Here is a 13,249-nt window from a genome sequence, read left to right as displayed (position 1 = left end):
TCATTAGAAGTGAAGCGGCTTGGAGAATTTATGTGACAGTGTATAACGGGGGTTTCCTGACCACTGCGGCTACTGAGTTTTCACCGACTCTCTCTCTCAGGTGTGTTCTTGTCTCTCTTCCTTGCTCTCAGTCTCTCAGGTTAACGTCCCGTTATTCCCAGGGTGCTAACGGTAGGAACTTTATCTCCCTCTGTGCTGCTTTCTTGATCATACACACCACGAACATGTACGCACAGTACACCAAGTTGTTAGGCATCTGTAGCAGGGATCCCTCCCAAGACACCCCTGGACTGTCTGTTCCTGTTCCTCCTCATCTCCCTCACATGCACGTTGCTGATCTCTCCCTGCTTTTTAAAAGTCAGTTATTATAACTGTATCCAAATATCACTCCTGATTTACTATACAACCGTCTACATTTGACTTTATTTACTATGTAGTACTCACAAGCAATATCCATTGCATACACTACTTTCTGCTAACAATCCCACAATGTTTTCACTACTCATTAAACTACTGAGTGTAGTAAGGATGTAATGGAGGAGTGGACTGCATATTATGTTATATTCTGATATTAACCCAGCAAGATGGTAAATCACACTACAAACACACATTTCTAGTGACCTTTTGTGATTCGAATGCAAACAATATCACAGTCTGCACTCCACCAATGCTCAAAATACATGACTGAAACCTGCTATTACTCCCAGATTGATCGATTGGCAGATCCTTTAATAATAATAATACCCTAATTATCATCATTATTAATGTTTTATAAAGAAATGTTGTTTATAAACAACACAAAGAACCCAGCTTGTGTTTTAGGTGTGTGTACACCTTAAATTAACCGTGACCCTCCGAATATTCTGCAGCCGTGCATGACATAAACAGTTATGCACCTGCTGTTTGGTGACTAGTGCAAAATAAATGTACGAATGGAAAGACATGCCACTCTGCATTTACAAGTGTTCTCTACAAAAAGTTTTGTACCTGCTCTACCGTCTATATATAGAGTCTGTAGAGCTGGGAAAGCAGCGACTCAAAGACAATTACATCAGTTTAGCATCGAGACAGAAATAAAGGGTTCGAGGCTGAATGATGGAGAGAAGCTGACACTGTAAGTTCATGTGGGATTTTTTTAGTCGTTATTTGTTGCATGTGAATGTAATGTCCTTTACGTTATTTTCTCACTCTCCGTGTATGATTCTTTTGTCATGTGTCTCTATGGACGCTGACACCTCTCAGTCAGTCATGTTTTGTGGGACATGGCGAGAGTTGGAAGGCCACCAACAGGGGTGAACAGTGCACGAGCAAGGGCAGCCGAGCAATAAAAGCGCAGCAAAAGAGGTGTGTGAGCACTACAACCACTGTGTATCTGTAGCTGTATGTGTGTGTGAGAGAGAAAGTGACCGATAGTGATGGCCTGAAGTAAACATTGACTGACAAATTAACTTCAGAGTTTGACTTTGGGACGGTGTATTTATTCAAAAGTAGCAGCAGGAGCCAGAACATTGCTAATAAATAATAATAATAAAAAAAAAAAAAAGGTCTGGGAGAGAGATACGTGAGCGGAAGGAGACATGATCAGAAAGCAAGCCAAAAGTGAGGGGACAAAGATACAGAGAAACAAAAGGGACAAAAAGAGACAGAAAGACAGAGCAGGGGATGAGGGAGAGAAGCATGTGAGGACAGAGGGAAGGACGCAGGGCAGGCTGAGGTGAGAAGAGAAAGTTTATTATCCTCATGGATGATGGCGCTGTGCACAATCCAATCAATACAACCCTCTCCTCTCCTCTCCTCTTCATCTCTGTCTCCTGTTCTCTTCTATGAAACATGACCCTTCATAAGGACTATAAAACCTCCTATACAGATCAGCATCTTAGACACATATAATTCATACACACACACACGCACATAGGCACAGAAACACAAAGGAAAGGAAGCGGTAATGTGCACTCAGAGGCATGTAGAATCTAAAACATACTCGACCCGTATAGACAAGCAGATCCATAAATTCACTTGACCTTTATGAATCTTTTTTCTTTCCTTTTTTGGTTTGGAAAAGATTAGGCCCGTGATAGTTCGCTTCTTGTCTATGCTGAGGTCAAATAACGTTGCCAGCAGCATAATTCAAAACCAGGCACCCATGGGCGCAAAGTGCAGTAAATGTCACTGTTATTGAATAGATCTCTCACGGTCAAATCTCCCCACATTCAATACGCAAAGTGCAATGAATGCTTTCTCTAGACACTAGAAAAGTCCAGACAGGGAGGAATTTATTTTTAGACATAACTGTGGATAGAAGTAAACTTGTTGTTTCCATCAGTAGTAGCTCACAACTCTAAACCTTATTAAATGCCTCGTTTCTTTTTTCCCACTGCTGTGTCTAAAGTAAAGAGCTGACATCTAAGATGGGAAGGGAGAGGAGAGGGGGAACCACGTGCATTTCAGTTCCTCTCCCATCATATAAAGCGTTGTCATCAATAAATCAGTCGTGTATGCATTATACATGGCTGTCTGTGCATCCAGGCACACACACACACAAGCATGAACCCACAAAAACCCACTAAAGCAGTCATGCATTTCCAAAACCATGATCAAGTGAAGAAAGCGGAGAGAGGACTTTTTTTTTCTTCTTTGCATCTCAGCCCATGTTTGCCTCATTTAAGAACATGTGTTCTTACTTGCCCTTTTTAAAACAGAATGCAAACATGACCTCACACTTTTTTGCAACTCCCTGCATTCATCTTATCTGGACTAAGCAAGATTGAATTCTGCCTAGGAAGCGCTGATTAACAAATCATACTCGTGCACAGGATGACTACAACAACTCGCCACCTAATTTGTCATTAAAACAAGGACGGATGTGCACATATTTAAGGAAGCCCCGTGTGACGTAGTTTTACTGAAGATGCACAATATTAGGAAACGCTGAAAGAGTCAGTGGCTGGAAAACAGAACACCCCGTGTGTCCGTGCAGCTCATCCGGAGATGGGCAGCTTCATCGTCACGCAACAAACAGGTGAAATTATTTTTGACTTGGAGCTGTTACACACACAAACGTATGCAAACACTTTGCATGCATACTGAGAATGCACACGCATACTCCTCACGTAAAGAAAGAAAGACAGCATCACAAGCACACACACACACACACTCAGTATACAAGGTCAAAGACGCTCTTTAAAATGCACAGAAGACTCCACACGTGTGTCTTGACTTATGCCTGGATATGAACATGTACATGAATGTAAGTGTGTGTGAGACGAGGCAACCTCTAAGCCCAGTTGATCTAGGTAGGGAAGCTGAGGGAGATGTAGAGGTGCACACACACACACACACACACACACACACACACACACATAGAGTCACGCTCCAAAATCTGTTAGTGGAGCGGAGCAGATGAAGCCACCAGCCAAGCCAGCCAGTCAGCCCTCGTCTGTTACCTTTCTCTTTTGTTCCCGGGACGCTGCTCTCCTGCTCTTCCTCCGCTTCTCCTTCTCGTCCTCTATCGCATTCACATCCACTTCCCCCCGATTCTTCTTCAATTGGGAGGCCGCGTGAGCCATGATAGGTTATGATAAAATGTACAACCACCGCACACTACACACGCGTGCCTCACCTGAAATCCCAGAGAAGTTCAGGGGCTATAAGTGACAAAACCGGGATCTCAGAGGAAAAAATCGGGGTAGAAAAGGAAAGGGGGGGAAAGGGAAGAAAAATGCCCTCCTTGAAAAGGAGAATGGAGAAGAGTAGGGTTTCTTTTATGTTTGTATGTATATCCTGTGTGTCCTTTCTTTTGGTTGTTGCTCTGGTCTGGTCTGCTCTCTCTCTCTCTCTCTCTCTCTCTTTCTCTCTCTCTCTCTCTTTTTTTAAAGTGATGTAAAGCCAGGAGAGAAGAGACAACAGCTTCTCCTTGTCTCCTCTTCCTCCTCCTCCTCCTCGTGTGTCATCCGCTGGCAGTGTGAGAGGAGCGCGTCCAGGAGAGGTGAGGACAAACCGGATGGAGAGAAAAGAGACACGAGCATCACCACCAGCACAGAGGTGGAGGGAGGGAGGAGAGAGAGAGAGAGAGAGAGAGAGAGAGAGAGAGAGAGAGAATGGAGGTGGAGGAAGGGAGGAGGGACGGTACGAGGGGAATGGTTACTACGGCAACCACGCTCTGTTTCAGTCCGTCCTCTTAAATGTTTCTCTTTCTCTCTGCTCTGGTCCCTGCTGCTGCACCTCGCCTGGTGCTCCACCTGCAGACGTCTGTGTGTATGTGTGTGTGTGTGTGTGTGTGTGTGTGTGTGTGTGTGTGTGTGTGTGTGTGTGTGTGTGTGTGTGTGAGTGCATGAATGAAGCAAAGGCACCGCTTAGGAAAGGAAAGCAAATGGTGGCAGAGATTGTGTGCATGTGTGTATTTGTATACCCCCCACCTAGCTACTATCACACACACATACACACATGGACACACATAACCAGCTGGAGTAACGGGATGGGGATGGGGAGAACATGCAAAGGACATGGATGAAGGCAAAGGGGGAGGGAACACACACACACACACACACACACACACACGCACACACACCTATTTTAACCTGAACCCAAACTTCCACCTTAAATTGTAGCCAATCAAATGAATGAACCAACCAGGTGAGACATTTCCCTGGTCTTTGCATTTTCAGTGCTGTGCTTCTCTAACCTCAGTGTGGTCATCCCACCATCTGGGTTCATTGACATCGTGATGGAGAGGTCAAACAGGACCAGGGGAGCTTTTGTTTCGCCAAATCACTCGGGTCTTTGTTGAAAACAGAGGGACAGAGGAGGAGGAGGAGGAGAACAAGGAGGAGGAGGAGGGAGAGACAGAGGAAGATCTGCACAGAGAGAGGGAGAGACAACAAAAGCTCCTGTTTGATTTTCTGGGACTGAAGAGGGGAGAAAAGAAATACAGGAGGAGGCGGAGGAAGAGAGAAAACACGAGACGTCTTATTCTGGATGTCCTTCCCATCGCGCTCACGTCAGACGTGGCAGCATGGAGACAGACGGAGCACGCAGCAGCCATCTTTGTGTTTCTTTCCTTGCCTGCCTGCGTGTCAGAGACACCTATGAGAGGTCCTGTCGATACCAAGAGGCTGCCTCATCACATGCCTGTCTGCTTTCCACTAAATCTACTGCATTTCTTCATGCCTTGAATTGTACATATGGACTGTATGGGAACCATATGGGGAAAAGCTGATAAATGAGTGGAGATGATCGGTCACTGCTGCTTTAGAAAGCGGAGACAACCCTCCAGGGACACATGACAGATTTAACACCAGTCATGTAACGACGTGAGCGTGAAAATCCCTTTTCTCTTCCTAAAATATATTCATCCTCCCTTTTCCAATTTTTTCTTTCTCTTCAACCCCAAACACCAGCCACCGGCACAGGGGGTGGGTAAGTCTGACTTACATCCCCCATCATGCATCAGGGGGTGTCACATTATGCCAAATTATCATGCGGTTGCTAGGCAAGGGCCAATGGGGTGGCTTGAGGGAGAGCTGGATGGATGGATAAGGAGCGTGAAGAGGTAAGAAGAGGGATTGGGGAGGCAGGGAGCAGGGAGTGCGTACATGTGCGCATATGTATGTAGATGCATATAGAAGACATGACATATGTGCATTCTGGAAAAAAAAAAATCTTTGTCCAAGGAGATAACGCAAAGAGGAATCGTGATGAATGAACAGGAAATGACAATCCTTGAATAGAGAGACGTCTGTTCAAACCTACACATCTCACACAAAATGCAAAACATTTAGTAGCTGCCAGTACTACTACAGCACCACTACCTCAAATTCATTCATTGATAAAACTCCATTCACAGTCTGCTAGCCAAAAGAAGTCCCATAGCCACGCTCGTAGTAAAAGCCACTGCCAAAGTGTGCGATATTTCAAACGCCAGCATTTCTGCAGGCAAAGTAAAATCACAACTACTACAATAGAGCAGGGCTGGCTCTGGAACTCTGGAAGTGACCGATTATTGGAAGTTTTCCACTGTTTTCCAGGCACTTTGCCATACACACACATACCAAAATAAAACTACTACTACTACTCATACTTTACACAAAATATTTTGCATGAAATAGTTCTGTGTGTCAGAGAAATACTTTTAATACTTATGTCAAGTTAGTGCATTAGGGTGATTATTTTCTTTTAGCTGGAACGATTACTCGATAAATCAATTAGGGTGGGCGGAAAATTAATAATCAAGTATTAATCATTAGTAGTCAGTAGTACTGATGGCACTCATGGTATGCTCTATCAATACAATTTCAAGATATTTAAATTTAATTGTTGTATGAATATACATAAATAATCTCACACCGAATATACAAGCATGGACGTGAGAAGGCAAACTTTATGTCCTCATATATCTTCACATGCCCCTGAGACCATTTTGTTTGGGTCAGTCCTTTATCTGCGGTAAGTTGCCTCGTCCGTGGATCGAGTCTGTGAATCCCATCGCTGCAAATCCCACGGGTGCAACATGACCAATCACAGCATCAGCCTCATTGGCCTTTTTGACCTCTGCGGCCACAACAGTATGTCCCCATACACCAACAAAAAACACAGCAAAGACAAAGCATCTGGAGGGCTTGAGTTGGACAGGTCACCATGAGGTTACAGAATAACCTATACACAGGAAATTACACAGAACTCAAGGGCTACGGGGGCGTTGATGGGAGAAGAGTGTTTCAAATGGTTTGTCATTGGAGTGACCAGCTCAAATCTGAACGTAAGTACCCTTTTCTTATACTGGTAGAGCTCCTGTGACACTGAGCTAAACATTGCTCCCCTGTGGTCATTTCACTGCTTCATTTACATTATTCATTAACCTGTATAAACAGCAGGAGTCACAGTGCATGATAGCAGACAAAATCATGCATAATATCTGTTATGAGGTTTTGAAATAGGTAAAATGATGAGCAGTGTTGTCCAATGTGGTCCAGTTGGACAGTATTGATTCTTTGTACTCTGCTGCCCTCTAGTGCTCAAAAGCATTAACAGTCTAAACGTGTCCTGAGCGTGCTCTGTTGACCGGGTACAGTACATCCAAAAATAAAAAACACAGAAGGACATAAGTGACGCCAATTAGTCAACCTAAACAAAACTGTGATTAAACAGCACCAAAACAAGGTCTGAACTTTAATTAAAAATGTTTGTCTGCTATATACAACAAAACAATTTCACCTGTTCCATCCAAACCTTCACTCATAAAAGGAGCTCTATTTTTTGAGATTTAAGATTTGCTGTTTTGCCTCTCTGCTTAAAGCTTTCACACTAGAATTCTCCCCAGATTCAGAATCATCTCACAGAAAACGTCAGCTGTTGCTGTATGAAAGTGTGTTTCTGCTACACCAGGGCCTGTCTGTAATCTAAATCTCCTCTTTTCCTCCTCTCCGCTGGTCCCCAAGTGTTGAGAAATCTGTGTGTGCTCTGACTAGACTTGAAACGCCTCCAGTAAGAAGAAGAAAAAGAAGGCAGGAGGAGGACTTTGAAAGGTGCAAGGTCAAATGGCAAGTGGTTTCGATTGACAGCAAATCCACCCACGCAGAGAACCCCCTTCCGTGCACCACCTACACTTGGCCTCAGGGCAAATGCATCAACATGGGGGCATGTGGTTGAGAAGAGGAGATGGGGGGGATGAACAGTGGAAACTGAGTTTTATAGAATAAAAAAAAACACAAATAGAAAAATTCAAACAAGAGAAGCGAGAGCAATTCTAGAAGCGGTATTGGCTCGAGGCGTGAAATGAAAGAGCAGAGCAGAAACAATGTAGAGACAATTAAAAATCAGACATGGATCAAGACGAATGAATCATCAAGCATCGATTTATATTCAGTGTCAGTGCAGCTCTGCCTCCTTCGCAGAATCAAACAGTGTATGAAGGATGTTTGCAGCCTGGACATGAAGGCCTGTATTTCGTCGTTTACATGTCCACTCTGGCTCAAGCAAACACAAACTGTGTCCCACTCACACACAAAATATCTCTTCCACACCTTTTATTTTTCGTGTTCCCCTTGTTCTCTTCCTCCATCATCTAAAAACACACTAATGCCTCGCCTCGGGATAAGCAAAATGTACCACAATACACAACGCTTTAACCCAGTTAGCTACCAATAACCTACCTAAATGTGTGTCACGACCAAGTGGTCCCCTTCAAACCAGACCAAAATGTCCTTCCACGGTTTCCCCACTGAGGGGCAGACAGGCATTCACAGTGGAGGGGATAAGCACACAAACACACACGTACACGCACAGGCAGTGTACACTTACAGCTTTGAGGTGGAGACAGAAAGATAACATCACAACACACACTGTTTACGCACGGATATAGATTATAGTTGGTCAGACTGAAGCCTCTAAATGAATGAATCGAAGAGAAAACCCTTTCTGTTACTAGAAATGTGGTTACAATGCAAAGAGGGAAGATCACAGAGCTCGAGATGAATAAAAACACGCTCTATATAAAATCCAGCCTGTATTTCTATCAACTCAAACATCAAAGCAAGCGTTTAAAAAAATAGGATTCATGCAGCATTAACAGTGGAGTAAGCAGCAACTGTCCACTGCTATATTTTACAGGTTACCCCAGGATAAACCACTGGGGGCAAGTGGGATTTACACATGAAACAAAAAGCAGATTTAAACGGATTTATATTCATGTTACACCAGTGAAAGTGGTGTGCATTCAAAGCCCCTGAGCTAGGTCTTCAGGTTTCACATGACATTTTAGAGCCACGACTGTATGACAGCATCGAGCTTTAAAGAAAGCACTATCCAGTTTGGCCAAAGCAAAGCAGTCGTACACAACCAAGAAACCACTTGCAAGGAAGAAATATTGCAATATATTCCATTGTGAACTACCCAAGTTTAACCTGAAGACAATGAGAAAATACTAGAAATCCATATTGAATTACTACATTATTATTATTTCACCTTGATGGTAGTGTTGTGAGGTAAACCTAAGTCACTTCAAGGAGAAGTGAGCAAATATAATCAATACTTTGAATAGTTTTGAAGTGTTTTTCAGACGATATCTCTAGGCTATTACAATAACTTCAGTGGGGATATCACAAACACAGTAGCCTGTTGATTAAGAATTTCCTGTAATCAATGGGGAGTTAATTTCTTGGCTGAAACAAGTGGCGGTCTGACTGCGACGGCTGTGCAGTGGGGGAAGTCATCCCTTTTCTGTTATACACAGAAATGGCAGCAGAAGAATAAACAATTTCACGCTCTGTTGGGAACAGTAATACATGGCCTCGCACAATCACACCCAGTTTCTTCCTATTCACGGGCCGCTTTATATCAGCATACCATACCGCAATAAGTCATTTCACTGAGGCAGATTTAAAAAGGAGGCGATATGAGAAACAGACATGGTCATCTTGGTGTTGGCAATGTCTTAACTCTGCAGGGCAATTATATAAAAGTGATATACAAAAATGTACTATAGTTCTGCTGGGTAGTTCTCTGATAAATGTGTCTCGTAAAATCAAAATGCATTGTTGTTGATACAGTCAGTCCGATTGCATTAGGATGTTCGGGAAATGGAAAGAATGATTATATTTGCGGCTGAGAAGGAACTTCAATTTGGACATTAATAAAACACAATTTCCTGATGGTATCCATTACGTGTCGGCGTGAGTGGATTTTAATTGTAGACAGGGGGAAAAAAACTGCAGAAAAAAAATGGAGGTCTTATCTTGTGGTGAGAAGCAATAAAGAGAAAAAGAGACAGGTGAATTAGCAACCTGTTGATGGCTGAATATGGAGGTATATGAGTAAAGATTCATAGGTTGTGACCCTGTCACTCCAGCCAACATCCAGCATATAAACCTCAGGGATATGACTTGTCACCATGGTGACTGATTCTCCTGACAATACAGTCTCTTAACGGTTACAGACAGAGTCCTCAGGAAGTCTCTGGGAGGCGAGTTGGTGGGATATTCCGGGAACTTGACACAAAGAAAAACATCAAGAAAAACAAAAGTTGCCATGGTTACCGTGGGCTGATTTTGTTGATGTGGGAATTAAGAGGGTGTCAAAAGACTGAGAACAGCTTTGTCTATAAAAGTGACACATACATCCTTAATGCTGTAGTCAATGCGTGCAAAATATGTTTCATAAAACGTGTCACTGGTTTTGACATTATAGATGTTTTTTTTTTATTGTACTACATATGTTATTGTGTTGTTTTATCTCAGTGTTTGTCATTAATATTGTTGGATCTGAGTGTGAAGATGTATTTGCAACGTTACATTGGACTGCAGGAAGACATCCTATCGCATATATTTTCCTATTTTTTTTAATTGGATAATTTATTTATGTATGTAAAAAATGAAGATGTAATATGAAAACTGCTAAAAGAAAAACAAATCTAAGGATTATATCCTCACAGTCTTTGCTTAAACACAAATAACTGGTGTGTTCATAAGTGTATGGACTCCAAGACACAACAAGACAAAGACAAATTATGTAATAACATTATACGTTACACTGCTTTATGAAAAACTGTCGCATTTTGTTGAATTTATAAAATAAATCACAAAGACTGAAGGCCACTACAAGACGCAGATGATGTATTTGATTATTTTTTTTCCCTTTTAAATAATGAAACAAAATGATGCAACCCAAACAGTTAGAGATTTTTAGGCTGTACTTTGTGTGCCGTGCTCTGTGATTTGGAGTCTGATCAAAGGAGAGCACAGTGCCTTCCTCCCATGCGAAGCAGCAGAAGCCACCAGCACCATATGTGTTTGCCCATCAGTGGGTCCACATGCCATATGCCTGAATGTGCTGGTGTAATGCTTTCTCTGTGCCAATCATCTCACTGCCCGCTCAGCAATCGGAGCGTTCATTAGTGCAATCCTGGGCTGGGGGAGTAAATATATATATATATATATATATATGTGTGTGTGTGTGCTTAGGTGTACGTATGTACTTTTGCATTCAGCAAGGGATGTGGACTGTGCATGAGGAGTGTGTGAGGCCCCTGTGACCGGTGTAACCTCACCGGACAGTCTGTGTGCGTGTGTGTGTGCAGCCTTGTTACTCTCCCTTAGGTGCCGGGCAGTGGAATATCCTCTCCAGTGTCGAGTTTCCCCGTCATGATGGGATCATAGCGATGTGCCAAGAAGCACTCCGCCTAGGGAGCCTTGCACACTCTCACTCGCTCTTGCATGGTACGCCAGCCCCATATCAAAGTATCATTACACACACACACACACACACACACAAAGCAACCACCTGAAAAGTACAGCTGGACCCAGAGAAGCCTAAAGTACAGCACAGACAGATACACTTACACACACTTGCTCGCTCACATGCCTCTGTTTTCTTCACAGATGAAAGGTCAACTGCCACCTGAGCATTTGCAGCCTGGATTTTATTTGAGCCTGGAGATATTTACTTTATCACAGTGGGTGCAATCATCTATCATTTCAAAGTATTCGGTAATAGCTGCAGGTGTATCTATGCCTCTAGATGTCGCGCCAGGATGCCTACGTCAATGTATCCTTCAAGTGATTTAACAAGACACTGGGAAGTTGCAATGAATATCAGTTTTCACGATGAGATACACGCATGTTAGAGCATTGCAAAATAAAATAAAACCAACTGTTAGATCAATGCAACTTTCTCTATTTTTAGCAGTATCCTCAAAGCAAGGTGACATATAAATACACACTCCTATCAGTTTCGCAATGCTATCAATTACACTGCTCTCTTAATCGTGCCAAACAGGTGGAATATATACTTTGGGAATACTCCAGCAGACAGAATTTTATGTGAAAAGGTTTCCCATCAAGCCTGCCTTTCCTAAATTGTATTTTTCAAACATTTCCCCTGGAAAGATAGAAGAATTTTCCTGGAAGTATCTCTGTGTACTTCCCGGACATGTTTCATATCAAAATATACACATGTAGGGTTCAGAGTGTAATAGTCTACCAAATGGAATGAAGCCCAAGTTTTCCAGTAGTAACCTTTGGCATAGTAACAGTAAAAGCTAGAATGTTTGATCACATGCAGGCTTCATTTTCAGACGCTGGAAAGAAGAGGCCAAGTGTCGGCCAGAGGTGCTCGCCATCCAGACAGCCGGTCTGTGCGACCGACACTTGGTAATGGAAATGTAGCACTACTACGCTTAGCTCATTCCATTTCTCATATTAGTGTTGCCAAAAGGTCGAAATGCCATCTGATATGGTATCTGGAAATGAGAGAGCATGGAAAGGTTACAGATAGAGTTTATTGAAGTTTTAATTGGATGCAAATCAGCTAATTGGGTTTGCACTAGTGAGAGCTGAGCAGCATACTCTGAACTACACGTGCAACCATACATACTGTACATACTGTAGAAAACAAATTCTGAGTCACACGCATGCAACAACCTCATCTTTCTTACACGTTAGCAATGATCAGCCTGCAAAAACACATGCACACACACTCACTGGTTTGGATCCTAGGCAAGTAGGGCATGTAGGGCAAGATAGAGTTGGTGTAAATGTCAAGTCCTCTCAGTAACCACACAACAAGACTTTTCCCCAACATTTCCATCTGATATCTTCTACTCCTCTCACATATAAAAAGAGATTTTTGTCAATCAAATGTGTTAGGTAATGTACAATTTATAAAGTTATTCAAATATTACATACACTTGTTTAAAAGAAATTACACAAATATATCAGAGAAACCCTTTAGAGTACTCGAACACAAACACTCACTCCTAACCAGAAACCCATCTGTATTCAATGCACTGATGCGGTTTCATAAATGTGGAGCTTGAAAACATCATTTTTCTCATCTTGGGTTTCTCAGAAAACAAAATCAGCGTCTTTCTGCAAGATAAGTCTCATGCTGCCAACATCACAGAGGCTATCATTCACTCTATCACTGAAAGCAATAAGGCACAGTGATGGAGAAAGAAAGGAAGAGAGAGAGAACTTATCAGTGCCCCCCCATAAGCCATAAAGCTGTGAGATCTTGCCAAGTCTGATAAGCAACATCCAGCACTCCTCTCTCTCTCTCTCTCTCTCTCTCTCTCTCTCTCTCTCTCTATCTGCTACTGATTTCACCCCACCCAACCCCTCCCTACTGCTCTGTCTTGACAGCTGGGGCCCCAGTCCCACATCAGTGGAAATTTCCTGAAATGTCACTCCAGTAGACGGCCTGAGTGATTGGATAGCGTGGGGAGTACTGCAGCAAAGGCCATACACAGACATACACACAA

At 42.8% G+C, this 13,249-nt stretch overlaps 1 protein-coding gene across 9 annotated transcripts in view; it reads right to left on the bottom strand.

Moving 5' to 3' along the window:
- The window catches only part of LOC104919548 (ankyrin-3), a 117,549-nt gene that overhangs the window by 85,863 nt on the left and 18,437 nt on the right, over nucleotides 1-13,249 (bottom strand). For 8 of the 9 annotated variants that reach the window (XM_027278243.1, XM_027278236.1, XM_027278237.1 and 5 more), the window contains exon 1: nucleotides 3,444-3,994. The exons of the other annotated variant lie outside the window; for it this stretch is intronic. In XM_027278243.1, the coding sequence (XP_027134044.1) occupies nucleotides 3,444-3,566 (123 nt within the window). In that variant the 5' untranslated portion in view covers nucleotides 3,567-3,994. Of the gene's footprint in view, nucleotides 1-3,443; nucleotides 3,995-13,249 lie in introns of those variants that run through there. 9 annotated transcript variants of the gene reach the window in all.

Source organism: Larimichthys crocea, chromosome III, assembly GCF_000972845.2.
Source record: "Larimichthys crocea isolate SSNF chromosome III, L_crocea_2.0, whole genome shotgun sequence".
Classification (NCBI taxonomy): domain Eukaryota; kingdom Metazoa; phylum Chordata; class Actinopteri; family Sciaenidae; genus Larimichthys; species Larimichthys crocea.
This window is presented reverse-complemented; position numbering and strand designations above follow the sequence as displayed.